This window comes from Aptenodytes forsteri, unplaced genomic scaffold (assembly GCF_000699145.1).
Source record: "Aptenodytes forsteri isolate BGI_AS27 unplaced genomic scaffold, ASM69914v1 Scaffold49, whole genome shotgun sequence".
In the NCBI taxonomy this organism is placed as follows: domain Eukaryota; kingdom Metazoa; phylum Chordata; class Aves; order Sphenisciformes; family Spheniscidae; genus Aptenodytes; species Aptenodytes forsteri.
In genome coordinates this window covers 802,433-821,633 of record NW_008795125.1, presented here as the reverse complement: position 1 = coordinate 821,633, position 19,201 = coordinate 802,433, and the positions used below count along the sequence as shown (strand labels likewise).

The 19,201-nt window shown below is 32.4% G+C and overlaps 1 protein-coding gene across 1 annotated transcript in view; it reads left to right on the top strand.

Annotated features, from left to right (window-relative positions):
• CSMD3 (CUB and Sushi multiple domains 3) overlaps positions 1-19,201 on the top strand; it is an 838,052-nt gene that overhangs the window by 316,629 nt on the left and 502,222 nt on the right. Inside the window, exons 8-9 of the mRNA XM_009277245.2 lie at positions 11,716-11,793; positions 16,818-16,905. Coding sequence (XP_009275520.1) covers positions 11,716-11,793; positions 16,818-16,905 — 166 coding nt within the window. The remainder of the gene's footprint in view (positions 1-11,715; positions 11,794-16,817; positions 16,906-19,201) is intronic.

The following is a 19,201-nucleotide window of genomic DNA, read 5'->3' as shown; positions in this document are numbered from 1 at the left end:
GGGGAACACCGCTCGTGACCGGCCGCCAACTGGATTTGACTCCATTCACCGCAACTCTCTGGGCCCAGCCGTCCAGCCAGTTTTTGACCGCAGGCAGAGTACACCTGTCTATGCCGTGAGCCACCAGCTTCTTGAGGAGAATGGGGAGACGGGGAGACGGTGTCAAAGGCCTTACTGAAGTCCGGGTAGACCAGCCTTTCCGCCTTGTGAGTGCCCTCAAGATGAACCGCATCATATTTGTCACATACTAAAGTAGTACCACAGGTACTAAAAGGTACCACAGCCCACATACAGATGAAATCAGTCTTGCATAGACCTTACTGGAGAAGAAAGCCCATACCTAGTTCTGTGTGCAGTTTATTCCCCCATGCCACATTTAAAGTCTTGATTTTGCTAGCATTCTTTATACAAAATCTTTTAAATGTTTTTTTTTTTACTGTTTCATACCCACAGAACAGTATATGTGTGTATGCTATTAGAGTGGGTATTCATATACTGAGTAAAAAATTACCATTTTTGCTTGGCAGACACCAATATATGATAGTATACGTATAATAGCCATGAAAACATACCAAGTTGACCCTCATTAAATAACCCATAATGGTCATCCATAAAATATTCCTCATTACAAAGAAACAGACATATTTTGAAGGAATGTTTGTGAATGTGAGGCTATTGTTAATTGACTTGAAGAAATTTCCATTATGGGGGGACATTCCACAGGTGTTTCTATGGAGTTTACTGTAGGTTTCTATTGAAGTATTTTAGTCTCTCTTTGACAATGAAATATGCACAAAAGTATAAAAACTACTTGTCTTACCCTGTGTATTAAATTACTATGGCACTATATGTAAGAGCTACTTAAGAAGTTTATGTAAATTCCTTTTTAAATTCTTTCTCTATTTAATAGATATTAAAAATTAGTTTTAACTTTGGAAATATAGTTTCCTGTGCTCTTGATCATAATTTAAGAATTATGCTCCCAAATCTATGCAAATTAATTATTGAAAAGATAAAATTTAATATCCTAAATATAATTTACTAAAACTTACGATATCATATAAGTGTATATTTAAAATGGTAAAAATGTACTGTACATGTAGTCTTCACTGTAGGCTTTTTTGAGAATGTTGCTAGTGAGATGAGAATAGTGCTGTTTTATGATACATTAGCACTGATGCAAAATTATAACTATAGAATAAGAGTTGTACTGTTGGCTTCCACAGGCTTGTTCTGTGAATAAGATCTTTCAGAATGAGTTATCAATAACAATACTGTTTTGTTTCCTAAACTGATATTTTTTGAAGTGTATGTATGAAAGAGATGTATAGAGAGAACTAGAGGTCTCTACCTATCTAAAATTAAACTGCTAGGTGTAAATTAGTCTACCACACTTATTATCTGGACTTCAACAGTAATTGTAGGTTGTGTCAAAGGCTGGCTGAAGAATTTCTTCTCTAAGCTTATTAGTTGGAAATCACAGAAGAGGAGAAGACTTTGTGTTCTGACTGTTTAAGAGAGGAAAAAGGAACCCTAGACGCACTTGGTGAAGTACTTCCATTAGAGGTAGGGAAGTACAAGTATCATTTTATAAGGCAGCAGTGAGATCTCATGAGGAATACTGTACATGATTATAGTTCCTTCATCAAAAAGAATTCAGACTGAATCAGATTAATAAAAGAACTATAATGGTGCTACATTGTTCTGATAATCCCACCTTACAAAAGAAAATGTAAGACAGGATAAATGTTTCAGGAAGTGAATGCCGGTATGTAGAGAACTTAAATAAAGACAAATGAGTATATAATATATAAATAGATACATTAGGGAGAGGAGCGAGAAGAGTTCTTGTTATTGGAATGATGAAGCCTTCCGGTAGAAGGAGGGAGTAGATGAAGGGTGAAAAGCTTACTTTCAAGATGTAGCTTGATAGGCTAATGAAAAATATATTTAGGTATTATAGCTGGAAGAGAAACATAGCATCTTTTGGGTCCTGAGTTCTAATGAAACCAAGCACTCAAACTCAGGAAAGTGTATCTCTTCCTCTATTCAGAAGTAGGGGTGGAAAAAGGAAGTCCCTAACCACTTTCATTCAGTTAAATCTAGAAGCTTCAAATGCCAAGCATTCAGTAGCAATTCATGTGGATACTACCATCACAGTTTGTAGTATGATCTGTCTTCTTCAGATGTGAGATCAGGAAGGAAATTAAATGTAATTTTTTTCCCTTGTTTATTTTCTAAGTATTTACGTATTGTTAGCTTGATCATAACTACATTAGTAGAGGATAATCTGATATTTTTGGTCTTTTCTGCTATCTGTGTTTCATACACTAAGAATTCAGAGTTTAGTAATGCTGTTAGTGCTATTGAATTGTTTTATAATTCATATCAACTACATCTTTTCTTTCTGTAGAATTTTTATTTCAGTATATGCAAACATCATGAGAGATATTTTAGAACTTATTCTTGTAAGTGCTTTTATAGCATACTTGTACTGTCTAAAGGTATGCTAATGGGCATATGTGCAAATGCTAAGAGGCATTTAGACAGTGCCCTTAATAATATGCTTTAACTTTTGGTCAGCCCTGATGTGGTCAGGCAGTTGGACTAGATGATCATTGTAAGTCCCTTCCAACTCCTCTCCTCTCCTCTCCTCTCCTGTTCATTTTAATATGGAAGTACACATTCTTCCTTATTAATTCCCCTGACCTCTCCTGTTCATTTTAATATGGAAGTACACATGCTTCCTAATTAAATGCCCCTGAGAATAATGGGAATCTTACTTCTGGTTTCAGTGGTAATAGAGAACAAGGAGTACAAGGATTTCTAAATAAATCTTAAGATAGAAGAATAAAATAAATGTGAAAGCTGATGATGTTGATACAGCAGAGGTTTCTATTCTCTCATATAATTGAGAAGAATCCTTGGTCTGTCAGTGCCAAACATAATCAAGTCTGATTATTACTTTTGCTGACATGATATTACACTTCTGGGGGTTTTAAAAGGACCACAAATTGATTTTAAATAATTTTACAAAGAGAGTGTAAAAATTTTTTAAAGACTCCTTAATTCTACTGAAGCAGTATGAAGTGGATTGAAAATAAAATATCTCCAATCATATCACTGGAGTTTTTTTCTTCATTATAATGAACCTGGACTTCTACCCCAGAAATAAATAAGAACTAACTCCTATCACATAAGATGAACTCGGTATAAACAATTTATAGTAGCCATCCTTTTTTTTCTTTTTCAAGGAAAAGCCATAAAGTTTGGCTGTATCTTTTTATTCAGTAGTCATGATCAGTGGAGGCAATTGAACAGTGGTTTAATTTCTTATACTGAAAAATGAAGGAATAAAGTATTGTGCTTTTTTTTTCCAATGAACTGAATATTAGCAAAGAATATTTAGAGTATTGGCAGGTGTATAACTATATGCACCAAGAAAGTCACAAAGAGGAAAAGATTGAAATTATTTTTAAGACTTAATTGATTTTAGCATACCATTAAGTAGTCCTGCATTCTAAGACGATATCCTTCCCAAAAGAATTTCTAAAGTAAGACCTCTGTACTATAGACACAAATGAGTACAAGGTGCAAGCAATGTAACAAGGCCACTGGTACAGTTCATAATTCATAAATGAAATATAGAAAAAAATCAGTCTGAAACAGAGATATAAAGGTTGGAAAAAAATTGCTTATAGAAGTCAAACTCAAATAGTACTGGGAAACCTTAATGATGACACTAGTCATCACGTAGCAGTTCAAAAAGTGACTCAGTGCTTTCCCTAGGATCTTAAATACCATTTATTTTCAAGAGAACTTTAGATTCCAACACATTTCACTACTCTGAACTTCTATTCTCCTCTAAAGAGCAGAAATGTCACCAAGCATTTGCAAATTTTTACCCACATCTGCTCAGTTTGCTGATTAAAGTATAGATGTGTTTTGGTTATTTTACTTAGCTGCTTGTTTTCAAAATCTTACTCATTTTACTGATATCTCCATTCTCTTTTCTTTCTCTGTTTTCAGCTCTATTTTTTTTTCTGACTTTCTTATAAAGCCTTTATCGTTTCTCTATTCTTTCCCCTTTATTCTTTAAGAACTCTTATCTGTCATACCTTATGTTATGCTTTTTGATATCTGACTTTATGTAGTATCTTAGTAATAGCCAGGAAAAAATGAATCAGGGAGAAAAAAACTTGCTACTGGATGTTCCCCATTAAACCAGCATTTCTTTTTGCTGTGTGTTACAGGAGAATTTATGATTGTAGGAGGCAAGAAGATTTTTTTAAAGTTTTTTAAAGATTTTTAAAGACTTTTTTAAAATTTTTTAAAAATTTTTAAGATTTGTTATGAGGTATTAAATCAGATGCTAATGAAACTTTTTAAAACAAAAGGATTTAAGAGAAAGTTATTTAATTATCTTGATTTTTTTTGAAAGATTCAGTGAATGATAGAGCACTGCTTCGGGATTTTTTGATGTAAACTTTTTAAGGATTTGTTACAAAATATAGTCATATATCCTAATTTTTATGAGGTTTACTTAGAAGCAGGAAGAGGAAAGGAGGAGCAGGGAAGGAAAGGTTTTCTGAAGAGCTGTTAAAGATTTTTAAGAGTCAAGTAGGAAATCAATGTGCATATGCCCTCAGTTTTTTTGTTGGGGGCTTTTTTTGTTATGAATGAAACCCAGAACTACAAAGATGGGAGTTTAAAAAGTTATTTTTTAGAATAATTTTAAAAGTTCCAAGAAATGCTTGTTAGCATAACACAGATGTAATTTAGCACTCAAGCATTTAATCACTGAACTATATTTGTTTAATATTTCATAATACTTTTGAAAATACCTGTTTAATATGTGCAATGAATCACATAGATATGTTCTGTTTGGTGGATGAACTCTATAACCCATGGTTTGTTAATTTAAAGGTTTTTATTAGAGAAAAGCTGATAATAATGACCTAAGCTTCTTGACATCTTCCCACTTCAAAGAAGTCATAGAAAAGGAGATCAGTTTTCATCTAATAGTCAAGTCTAGTGTGATTAGAAGGAAGAAAGGGAAAAAGAAAATCAGTCATACTGATTTCAAGAAATGAGTTGTGTTAATGTTTTAATTGAATTATTGCTCCTTATACTTGCCTCTCAATTTTATTCACCTAACTTGTTCTATTTATTTTTCTTGCAGTTCTGCAGTTCTTAAGTGTTCTTCATTATCATATACGTGATTACTTCTATAATTGATATTTGTCTTCTGATGTGTTGTGTCATTATTTTCCCTCAGTAATTCAGGTTTTCTTATTTTAACCACAATATGTTGGTATAAATCAAATACACTGTAGTTAGAATATAAAAAAACAATTTATCATTAGTGTAATTATACATTAATTTAAAAATATACATATTAACCATACTTGCTTTCTTTTAAATAATTTTTTCCAAATTAGAGAAATTTGAGATACATATAATGCAGAATACAGTAGAAAAACTGTAATTTTGACCATTTTGAAAGACCATCTGTGTAAATTAACTATATTTCCTCATCCTTCTTAATTCAATACCAATATATGGAATAACCTATATATATATACACGTAACCTGTATAAAAATAATTTTGTTTTATCAGTACATATTCATACTGATTTTACACAGTTTGGCTCATTTTTGCATTACTTTATTATACAAAGTTGTTCTTTACATTAATTGGGACTTACCTAAGGAATAAAATATTTTATAAATTTTAGTGAAAATATTGTAAGTGGGAGGGTTCCACATATAATTTTGTTGACAAATGGCATAGCACAGTAACACTTAAATTTTCGGTTCTGCTCCATGCTAATCATACTTTTCAGTCAAGAAAAGGAGTTTTTTTTCCATTCAGTGGCTCATCAGTGTATTTTTAACTGAGATAAGAACCCAATGACAAATTTCAAATGCATATTAAATTATACATAGCTTATATCATACTGTTCTCTGAAAATTGTCATAGGTTTTCATCTATGGATAAAAAATGAACCTAAGAAGTTGCACAATTAAAATGGATATGCATCATATCAAAATAGAATCAAAATACATTAAATTTTAATATAAGCATGAAATGCACACATTAGTTTAGAATCATATGCTTATGGCATGTTTCATTAAAGTATACAATTATGTTCATTGACCTATCAGAGCATTTTATTTTATGGAGAGAATTTTACATTCATTCTTATTTGCATTTTCTTCCATTCTGAATAAAACTTTGGCTGTGGGGTAACAGTAAAATAGAGCCTCTTGTCAGCAAAACTAAGATACCTGAAAGGAAATAAAAAGTCTAGTTTTATCTATTTTATAGATCATAATGAGCAGTAACTTTGTTTAAACATCTCTACTTTTAGCAAGGAGTCCAAAAGTCAATTTCACTATTTTAGTAATTCTCTTTATTGTCCAGCACCATATCATGTTTAAAATATTGTAGGATCAAGAAACAAATATTTATTACATGTTGTACTAATGCAGTATGTTAGTGCAGTAATCACTAATACAGTGCAGTAATTCAGTACAGTAATGCAGTAGCTGCAGTAATTTGAAGTATAAATCTTCTATATAATCTGCTTTGATCAGGGGACTTCAGGGTTGAAAGGGGCAGGGGTGGGGGCGAATAGTAAAAGAGAAGCTAAGATCAGCTCATGTAAAAAGCAAAAAATGGAATAGTATGAAAAGTGGGTGGTTCACCACTTTATAGTCTGATTGTTCGTCTTCTGAATGGTTCTTCATATTTATGAAATCATTAACCTATGCAGTTGATGCTGTACTACAAAAACTGATGAAAATTCATGTCCTCTAATGCCAACTTTCAAGGTGCAGAAAGGCTCTAGAAGATGATGCTACATCAGTCAGTGTGTTGGGTCACAGTGAAGTTTATTTGGGTAATCACTAGGTTTAGAGATTTTTAATGTAAATTTCTGGAGCCTAAAGCGTCATGACCTAAAAACTACATAGGTTGCTAAATCTTCCCCGCCCCCCTCCCCGAGTTTGTGCAATCCCTTGAAGTGGTGATCCCTAAGATACCTGGATATCTAGCACTTGTGTTGTCAGAGTTTGGAAATTCTGGATAACTAGTTGCATCACATGTGTAGTGAACATGAAATGTACGCAAAAAAAATGGAACTGACCTGTACATGAGTAGTAAGTTCAATGTATTCAGGCTGTGGATGTGCTGTGCATGTAGATCAACTTCTAGAGGAAATACAATGAATTAGACCTATGCCCAAGATGAGGTGGAAGTATCATGCACGATTTATTTGGCATATCTACATATGAGCACCGAATGTCGGAAGTCCAGAGTATATCAGACTCCTGTTTCTGTCATTAGAAATAGCAGCTGCTGCAAGTAAAATCTGCCATTGTCAGATATTGAAGTTCTTGAACAATCAGTGAATTACTGGTTCTGCACTAGTCAGAATCAGTTCTATGCTGTATTCCAAACAAATGTCTTCTGTCTCATCAGAAAGCAGTTAATGAGTTAATTACTCATTATTTTTAGGAGAACATAAATCCAGCAAATATACTTACTGCAGAAGATCATGTAATTCTGAATCTACAAGTGTTTTTAATGTCAGCTTGTGTTCCCTAACATCTGGACCCAATGCAAAGCAAACAAATGGTATTGATTTCTGGATATTGATTTCTGTTTTCTAAATAATAGTAGTGTGGTGGGAAGAATTTTGAGAATACAAATTCAAAGGAAAGATTAACTTTTCTCTCTCTGTCTTGTGAAAAAAAGGGGGAAAAAATCTTGAGACAATATAGGCTCAAAGACTTTCATAGGCTAATTTGTTTTAACAGTTATTTTTGTTTCAGACATTATCAAGCAGATTCCTTTGCAGTTGACTTTAAATAAATGTTGAAGATGAGAAACAGAAGAATACAGAGACTGTGAGGAGGCACAAAACCTTTCCTTTATTTCCAGAGATATTACATATTTTCTAAAACATGTTATATGGGCATTTATGTATATGCAATACAAATATTTAGGTACAGTCAAATAAGCAGTCTACTGCATTTCTTCACATAATATTTTATTTCTGCAGATGTCATTTAAGGAGGGCTGTACGTGCAATATTTAAATAATGGCTTTGACATTATGATATTGTTCTCCATCTCCATTAGCTGAGTGGTAGTGAATATAATGTAAGAAAGGCTCAGGAGAGGGGAGGGGCTGTTTCAGTGTTTGAACTGCTTTGAGCTACACTCAAGGAAAGAAGTATGTAAGGTCAGAAGAGGCCCAAGTTTCCATGGTTAATACTCTATATAGTTGTAGTAAAGCAACCTGAGTGCCTGTTTTGCGTAGAATGGTGGTGTTTTAGTTGTCAGCATTTTAAATGTACTTTATACTTGGTTTAAAACTTTACAAAACATAGACAAGCTGGACAAATTCTTTACATAAATGCTGTTGCATAACTAAAATAAAGACATGAATTTGTGGGTTGTCAGTGTTTTAAATAGATATCCTTCACATGGCTATATACCCTGATGCTTCCATATTGTAGAAGCAAATTTTCCATCTTGAAATTTACATCTTGTGTAGCTCTCAGGATGCTAAAACTGTTTTTGAACAGTTACCATTTTCCTCACTGGTTTCCATATTGGGATGTGCAAAATAATGCCTAGTTTACCAAGTATTAAAGAATGTATTTATTGTGTTTTGGGTATGGGATTTTTTGGAGATGGTGGGGTTGTTTTTATGTGTGTACATGCATATGCAGCCTGATACGTAGTTTAGTGATGGCATGTTTGGACCAAATACATTTCTGTAACTACTCCTTCACGGTGTATTCAGAAACTACTGTTCAATAAATCAACATACAAAACCCAGTTAAAAGTAAAATTCTTCTCTTGTAGTGTAAAGATGCTTCAGAGATCTTGAGTTGCTTGCTTTCCTAGTAGTATTTAATAGCCTTGGCAAAGTGATGCAAATAGTTATAAAAATCTCTGTTTTAAATCGTGTGTTCATGAAGACACTCTTGTAACTATTTTCAGTTCCACCTTAGATCTTGTGAACTCTGTTTCTTGTGTACAAAAATTATGGATATGCCAGTCAGGTGTTTGAGGATGAGTAGAAATAAACAAAAACCCCAAACCAGTCTTCGTTGTTTAATGTGTTACTATGATGATTTCTGAAAATAAAGGACAAACATCTCCCTAATACGAGTATTTAAACCCATCCCAGCACCTGAGATCATGTATTCAAGCCCACTCCCATTTTACTTAGGTGTTGGAAGAATAGCTAGGCCTATCTTCTGATTCATGAGGAGTTATTTTACACTGATGCTCAGAGAAGGCCAAAAGAAGCTTACAGCTATACTCCTACATTCATATTTATGTAGGAATAGCATTTTAGAAATCTCACACAATGATGAGAGAGCATTACTGTTATTCCAGTATGCCTCTACTGTGTGAAGGTACACTTCTTGGGTCCATGACTTCCACAGAGGATAGAATTGCTAATGGATTTAAATTAATTTGGTGGGGTGGGGGGGGAAGCTTCTTGTGTTAAGAATTAAAAACAAAATTTAAAAATACAGTATTTTGTGGCAACAGATATGTCATGCTCCTGCAAATAATGTATTTCCCAGAACCATTAACAGTGTGTATAGGTTACATTATGATGATACACAAGGAAATTTACATTTTGCCTCTTGAGATAAAAGCCTCTATATATTTAGAAGAAAGTATGGTCTCTTCCATCAGAAGTGTAAAAATATTTATCATTATGTCCTATGTCTATCCTATCAATTGTCTTAGTAGTATGCGATTTTCTCCTGAATCTTGTTCTGCTCTTGTGCATGGTAATGATTACTTTTATTTAATAACATCAATGACATTTTGCTACTTTGGTATTTATGCCTCATTTAAGGGTTTCTTTGACTATTTGTTGATTTTGCCTAAGAAGTTAACAGATGCTGAAAAATTCTTTGATGGTGTACCGTCTATCTTCTCGGGTTAGCTTCTCTTAGACCTAGTTCCTTTAATCTCCTCTGTGTTAATCAGCAGTATTTGCTTGTAGCCAACATGCAACACCTTCTTCCATATAGTTTTTAAATATATATGATCTATAAAGTCACTTGAGTATAATGTACCTAAATTTAACCTATAGCTAAAATTTAAATTTTTTAAGTCCATTTTTATGTATGGTTCATTGCTCATTGGCAGAGTGTATTGGAGAAAAGAGGCACTTAGTTTAATGACTGAAAGAAAAAAAATCTTGTGCTGTTTTTGCTTTATTCTCTCTTACCTTTTGATATCTGTTAAGTTCTGTTTTTACTCTTTTTTTATTAGTTTTGTTTCAAAAATATGTTGAGGCCACATGGTTTGCCTGGATTAACTGCTTTTATCACAAAGCCAGCCCAAAATAAGGACTTTTACAGCAATAGTTCAGCAGTAGGCTTAGGGATGAGGTGGGAGCCAACTACCTTCCATATCACACTTTACAAATAACAATTTTCAAGCTAGAAAGAGGACCAGCTGCAGAACCAAGAGCAGAACAGTAGACTGTATTTAATTTTTTTGTATCCAGTTCTCTGTAGTTAAAGAAGAAAATTAGCCTGGTATGCTTAATTTAATAGTGCAATCTCTTTTTTCTATGATCAAAATATTTCTGTTTTGTCTGTGTAATCTAAACACAGATAATAAAATCTTAGTGTTTCTGGAATAAAAATTATTCTTCTGTACTAAAGCTAGGAACATAGCTAAGATAAATTTTGAAAACAACTAGTGGAGGTACTTTCAGAACGGGGAGGTAATCTGGGTGCCTATAGATCTTGAGAATGTATTCCAATGTGTTACTTATAGAAGGACTTTTTGTCTACTAAAACATTGTGATTTTTTAGCTGTTGCCTTTGTTTTGTCTTTTTCCCAACTGTAATACTGACTTTTAATGTAAATTTTAAAATCTGAAGTAACAGGCAAAATATGCTGACAAAAAATATGTTGGCATTTCTACTGCTGATTAAACCTTTACAGAATGTATGTGGGTTAATATATGTCCTGTATTGCTTGGATGCTTATGGAATTCAGATCTGAGCATATATATTGGATTTCAGTGTGCTTTTAATAACATGTTGTGGACAACTCTTTTTTCCTTTTAAATTCTCTATCACTGGGAAGAATAATTGAATTAAAATTTCACAAAAAATCACCTGTTTAAAAAATGACATAGTATCTTTTTTAAAAAGGTTGCTGACTTTTCAGTTGGCAGATATGGTAGTATTCTGTACTTTTTTCGTTTTTTTTTTTTGATGGGGGGGAGTGTTGGGGTATAAGCACTACTGTTCTACTGTTTCTTAATATAGAAGAAACATCAGATAAGATTCAACTGTTCAACTGTTTTAGAGCAAACGTATCTATTATTTTCGTTTTCCAGGTTCCATAAATGTGTGACAATGTTTTACACAACTATATGGTGCATGGAAATAAACACTTTTGGCCATAATTTTTTTCTTGGTTATGCGGGAGAAAAAATAAGTTACAAATCTTATTTCTTTCCTTTGTCAGGTGCACAAATTAGTCTCAATACTTGTTTTTGTAAATTGTTTTCCACCAAAGGTACACAATATGAGCTTGTTAGGTATCTGGTACTCTAATTTGTATATACTTCCATGATAAAATTTGTCAAATTAAATGAAATATTTTAGACTGTATTGCCTGATACGTGTTTTTGTTTGTTTTTTTAACTAGTGAAAAAGGCCATAGATTTTAAGTCTAGAGGATTTAAATTGTTTCCAGGGAAAGACAACAGCAACAAGTTTTCTATCTGTGAGTGTACTCCTTTTTTGTTACTTTTTTCTAGTGCAAGAGTGAAGTTTGTGCTGTCTGTGTTGTTTGTGTGTTCTCAAAATTGTTTATGTATTTCTGATGAAATAACTGACAAATCTGTTTCTCCAGTCTGCATGGTGAATTTTTAAATATGGTTCTAGTCTAAAGGCAGGCTTTCTATAAATGTGGCATTGTAGAATGACATGTTATTTTGTCAGTAATTTCACATTAAATTTGCAGTATTTACAAAGAAATAAATATTCAGCCTCCCAGGTGTCAACTGAAATCTTAGCTGTGAACAGGAGATACGTTATTTTAATTGAAAATTAGTACTAGCAGCAAAAGGCTATACAAACAACAGCCTATCTTCATTTACAAATGTGCAACCACATTTTTTCTCAAGCAACATACATGAGGTCACTTTCTGAAGGTTTGTTTTTTTTTTCATTAACTTTGATATTTTGAAGTGATTAACTAACTGTAGTTTAAAAATTCTGGAGGTGCTTAGTGCCTTCAATTTTAATAACAGAAAATAGAAACTGAAAGTGCTCGGCATCTTACAGGACCGAGTCCTGATTAACTCATAAGGAGGAGTCAGGCAACTTTCTAACACAAATTAAACAGGTATGACTCTAAATACATTAAAGAGGATATCTCTTGCAAAAGAACATGCCATTTTTGTAGAGTTCCGTTTTGGACTAGAACCGCATTTAAAATATTTAGAAGTAATCGGTTAAAATAAAGATGGACTAACTGCTTAGCCTATGTCTGCTTATACTACATTTTATTATTCTTCACAAGAGTGAAAGGACTTGCTTTCAAAGCTCCTTAGGTTGGACACATTTGCACTAATTTTTTGTTTAAAGTGTCAGTGATGGATTCAGTTTCCAGGATTTTGCAGGGCACATTGGCGTAAGTTTTAATGCATTTTTCAGTTTTAGATTTTAAACTGTCAACATATTAGACATGATTTTTTTATAAAAAGGTGTCTTCAAGCAGCAAGACCCTTTAACATTTACCAAGTAGGAAAAATAAAGCAAAACACACTTCTGTTCAGTTTTTATAATGTAGCATATGGTGATATGCAACTTTTCTGTAAACTACATCACCTAAATAGTTCTGTAAGGCATTTCTGGTTTATTTGAAAACTTTGTATCAAGATCTATAAAAACAAGTATTCTTTTTACGCATATTGGGTGACTGGAAAGTAGAGTGATTATACAATAAGAAATAACAGCAAGATAATTACAGTAGTGTTTATAAGGTACATCACTGAGGACTTTGTCTGATGGTCCATCTGTGCTTTTATAGATACAAATGAGAATAGTAGAATGGCTGATAAAATAGATTGTTTCCCTATAAATTTATTTTGCCCAAACCATTAAATATTCCACTATATAAACATTAATAGGAATTGCATATTTATAGTGAAGTACCAGACACTTGTGATAACTAAAGGTGATTGTTATGAAATTAGTGATGAAATTTATCAATATATTTTTGAAAGTCTTTATATAATTTCATATGTTATGATTTTCTATGTAAAGCTGAAAACTTCTGTATCTTGCTTTATTGGTTATGCAGAGTAGATTACCTATATGAATCAATAATAAGTGAAGGTGAAAACCTTGATGATTGGTACCTTTAGTGATCATAACCTTGTCATAAATAGATAACTAAGATTTTATATTGTAATCTGGCATTTGGTTAGCTAGTTGCTTTGGTAGCTGACGAAATTGAAGAGGCAGTATTTCACGAAAGGCCTAAACATAACTTTAGCTGTTGACTTTAGTTAATGTGGCCTCAGCTGGATCTGTACTTGCATTACAATGACAGATAGGGTCCTTTAAAAAAAAAGGATGACCATCATTCAACTGTTAGTGAAAATAAGATAAGGATAAGTGAATACCTATTTTATATTATGCCTTCTATTAGCAATGTCTTTAGAAATTATCATCTAACATTTCTCATGTGTATCTCTTTTCCCTATTTTACTTTTTTTTAATGTATCCAGGTATATAACATTCAATGCTAATGCATAGGGGATTTGCACATAGTAAAGCCAGAATGATATTTGATATGATATACTTTACTTTGAAACAAGTATGCATCAACTTCATTTTGCAAGTGTTGAGATTAACAGAAAAAATCATTGGGGGACCTATTTCAATCTGGATTAGAACTCTGGAATTTCTTGCTCCCAGTTTCATGACCAGACCATGAATGAATGCTTTCCATAGAGGAGCCTTTAAATTTACTACAGGAAACCCTTTCATTGCTTATTGTCATGACTCTCTCAGGTGTAAAACAAACAAACAAAGATAGATAGATAGATAGATAGATAGATAGATAGATGATCTGAGGAACTATATAGAGCTGTATTTCAGTAGACTGAAAAATCAAGCATTATGTCTGGAAAAGTAACGTCAATACAAAAATAAAGTGTATTTATTTTTCTCAAAATACTTAACAGAAATAAGAATGGATTTAAATTTGTGCTTAAATGCATTTCTGATTTGGGATCAAATAAAAAACCAGTTTAATGACTTCTATTTATAACCTTTTCTTCTTATTTTTTACTGTGGTATATGTCTTTAACTTTGTCACTGTAATTATTTTATTGATTTTCTTTAACATAAGCCTTTATATTTTATTTATGAATATTAATAAATCCATAATTTATTGTTTAAAAATCCATTTCATAGAGTATTTTTAAGAATGGAACTTTATACAGAAGATACCAAAAACAATAGGATTTTCAAGCTTCCATTTTTGTTAGAAATTGAAGTATATAATAGTTCTTGTACTTTGAAATCCAGTAGAATATTCTTTTTTATATGAATATTCACTCTATTGCCTGTGTATGGGGAAATTTAGTGTATAAAAATAATTATTTTAAATATTAAGACATGAATTACAATAAATAGAAATAGTTCTGTTGAAATAATATTTTTATTTTATTTATAGTAAAGAATTTCTTCTGTGTGCATAGATATATGGTACAGCCCCAAAATGGCACAATTTTATTTTAATTTCTTTAATATTATTATCAGGCATCATGAATAAGTTTCTAGCTATAGTTTTAACATATGTTAAATGTCAGAAAATTTAACAGACTGTCACAAAAATGAGAAGGTGTCTTTTTCCCTACTCCTCCTCAAGTATACTTCCTTTGCCTTCCTGCATTGCTCAGTGAATCCTGTCTACCCAAAGTTTTAAAGTCTTTTCTATATATACGGACTACTTATGATGATTCTGATTTTCTCACATCTTGATACAGGCTTTGGAACTATATAAAAGCACTTACATATTTCAAAGAGAGAGTTTATTCTAAATGATCATCCAACAAGTTCCTTCTAGATGGACTTGTGAAATGCAGTTTATGAAATTGTAATTGTCAGAGATATATATATTACAACACTAGCATGAACTTGGGTTTCTATAGCTAATATGCTTTCATCACACCTACAAGTACTGGGGGAGGAAAAGACTGAACCCTGGTAATATGGATGGGCTCTAAGGAAGAGCCCTCCTGGCCCAAAAGTCCCCTGAGCATAGAGAAGCAAATGAACAGAGATTGCCTTTGTTTGCTTTTAGAACAACTTTGGACATGGTACAGCTCTTTCAGGGCAGAAGAGGATAAATACTGTGGTTCCAGTTGACAAGGGCTGAACTTGATAGGTTTTTTGAGCAGCATGCTAACCTGAGATGTTTTCCTTTTAACCCTCTGCAACATTTTAATTTGGCCTTTGACTTCCTCAGGGGTACCAAACCAATTCTTCCCTTTCTGTGTGTGTAAGAAGACAAATTTAAAGGAAGGGAAAACCCCCAAGTATTCTGAATGTTATTGTCCTTCATTAAAAGCTGAAATTTAATGAACATCCTTTAGAAGTATAGTTGGAAACTACATTTTTTTATTCAGGTACATTCAATTTACTACGTAAGGTGATTGTATGCAAACTTTCTTTGAAGGAAAGTTGAAATCTAATACTGCAAATCCATTTTTCTAGTTCCTCAGAAATAAAGATGAATAAAGGTGAAAATCTCTTTCTGCTTAGTATTAATCTCTTAGTTTCATGTCAACTTGTATTTTTGAAAAAAATATTCTTCTATCGGGCCATGAATTTACCAAGTAATAGCAGACCAACCTCCTTTGCTAATATTTTTTTTGGGAACTGCTACCTCCTGGTTCAATGAACTTCAAAAATTAAATACAAAATTAATAGAATTATTTTGGCCAAAAATTATTTTTGTAAGATATACTTTTGCAAGCTGTAAAAAATACGAGAAAGTATATAATGCATTGAAAAAAAACAAGTGAAGAGGTAGTTGAATATGCTGAGGGCTAGATCGCTACATAAAAATTTCTGGAAAAACACACTGAAAGGTTCACAGGAAGTTTCTCTCTGAAGATCCATTTTAGTTTATTGTAAGAAATGTATGCAAATCAAACTGGCATTTTGAGTTTACCTTCAGATCACCATATTTTGGGGATATCTGCATTTTCAACACTGACTAAGGACAATTCTCTCAGCATGAGCCTATGCATTCAAGTTTTATTATAAAGCAAGGAGAAAAGGTCAGCTCTTAGTGGAGATGACATTTATTAGATTATGTTCAGAGTAAAATCTTACAGCCCTAAACTTGATGAACACTCCTTTAAATGTTAATGTTTGTAAAGGAATAGTAATAACATTTCCATATGGGTTCAATAATATTACAAGCAAAAAAAATAGGTGATTACTACAACTTATAAAAAACTTGTGCTATTTTTTGAAGAAAAAAACCAAACCAAAACAAAAAAACAAACCAGAAAATACATGCTTTGCTTATTATAGGGAGGAGAAACTTATGTATTGAAACTAGAGATTATATGGGGGATCATATTCTGTGGAAAATCTGTTTTAAAGGACCTGAAATGCAGATAATGTACTTTTAATATTTGTTAATTGCTTAACTCAGTATTTCTGTATTATTTTATCTTTTTTTTTTGTTTGTTTGTTTTTTGTTTTTTTTTTTTGCAGTAAATGAGGAAGGAATTAAACAGGCATCCAATTTGTGTCCAGATCCTGGAGAACCAGAAAATGGAAAACGGATAGGCTCAGATTTTAGGTAAAATATAAACCCTACCATTCTATCATTTCTCTAATACTGAACTTGGAAAATGTATATGTTAAAAATTTATTGCTGTTGTTGAGCTACTTTTTCAAACCTGAACTTCTCTGTAAAAAGTGAAATGGAATTCTGTATAAAATTATGTAGTGCAATATAGCATGTACTTAGTATGCAAAGGAGATAAAATACCTACTTGGAAGAGAGCATATATCTCGGATAATCTGGCAAAAATTGGATTGAAGGTAAGTTAAATAATTTTATCATGTAAATACTGTATTAGATTTACAAATATTGAGCATACATGTGGTACAGGAGGTTTTTGAGAAGGACAAAGCAAAATTGAATGCAACACAAAAAGAACAATAAAACCTCAAAGAAGAGGTTTCAGATATCATTATAGAAATATTCATTGGAATCTAATAGAAAATATTGTATTTTCTACAGTATGTTTTTCAGGAATCCAGAAGTTTGATATATGCATGTGTATTGCCCTAGTAGTCCTCAGAGTGGTTTAGCACTCCTAATACAGACTATTTTTTTATTAATTTTGATACATACTAAATTGGTAGTGTGTAGTTTTACTGTATTAAAAAACATAAAACCAGAACTAAAAAGTTGTACTTCGTTTCTAGCAAATTCTTACATTTCATTCCTTGCTGGCTTTTTCAAAGTTTCTAGGAAGACTCCAAAGAATCAAAGAATTATACGCTGCCAGTGATCTATTCCACCTTTTCTTTATTTAACCTAAACTCAAATTTTAGCCCACTTTCCTCCTCCATTCTCAGATATCTTTCAAATTCCTTATCTTGTAAGAAAAAAAAAAAGTTTGCAATACTCTCTCAAAACATTCTATGTTTTTTTCTCAGTGAACATATATGACTCCTACTGTCAGTAACAGCAGTGGTTGATGTATTGTATGAGTAGAGACACACATATATAATCACTTCCTGAAAATGATTTGAATTAATTTTAATCTATTATCTATCTGAGTTTCTGAATTGTTTCCTTTTCAATTGTTGAACATTCATTTCATCACATACTAAAAAGGATTAAACATATGTACATATTATTAAATATTTTATATATAGACAAATTTTTGACTGTATTAAAAGAATAAATCTAAAGCTATGTTCTTGCTTTACGTTATATGCCTATTTCACATTATCATCATGTTTACAAATCTCTTCAAAACACCTAAATGAGGAAAGAGAAAAGGAAGAAATAATAGGGGGGAGATTGGTCATTTTGAAATTAATTGGGTTTATTACATTGTTTTGTTCAAAAGACATATTTTATGTATCACACAGCACACTTCCTAACATTTGAAGATAGTAAGTGATAGAGTAATCTGGGACACAAGCAAAGATTTTATGATATTGTTTTACTTCATTCTTTTACATAACTTCTTGTACTTTTTTTTGCTTTGTTTTGTCTTTTCTCCCTGTAATCAAGCAGAACATAGGACTGACAATGACATCCCAAGTAAATGTACTAGCTGGCAGTTAGTTAGTTATTATAATTTCTCAGTCAGTTATTATAGTGTCTCTATTTCTCTAGTTTTGAGAAAAGAAAAAGTTCAACATGCATCAGAGAAAGCTTTATAACTAATTTTGTATGGAATGTCATTTCTGACATTACCTGACAAAAAATGATTTCCCGATACTTTCAGAGAAATAAAAATAAATGAACTGTATTTCTTAACTGTCATGCTTTCTAGAATCTTTACTTAGGCCAGTGTTTTGTATTTTAACCTCAGAAATACGAATTGGTAGGCAAAGCCTTTGACAGAGAATCTGCAAGTCCTTTTCTAGTGTTGCCTCTGCAAGTGACCCCTGAAAGATCTACCTGCAAGATCATTCTAGTTAAACTTATGAGAGGGGCAGTACATTGAAGGAGATATGATGATCATAGAATCATAGAATCATTGAGGTTGGAAAAGACCTCTAAGATCATCGAGTCCAACCATTGACCCACCACCACCACCCATGCCCTCACCTTTCTTTTTAGGCCAAACTATTAGGATATAATTTAACATTATTTTTCACTATACACTGTGATGATGTGACTGTCAAGCTTTCTTATTTCAAAGGAATTTATGAGAAAATGAAAGGAGAAGGGATTCAAATTAATGAAGAACAGAATACAAGATATACAAGATATCAAAATCAATGTATTTTCTTTTAAAGTGTTTTTTTTTTTCCCCCTAATTTCTCACTAAACTCAGTGTATTGGGTTTGTGTGGCAAGGTTTTGGTAGGGGAGGGGCTATAGGGGGGGCTTCTGGAAAAGCCGCT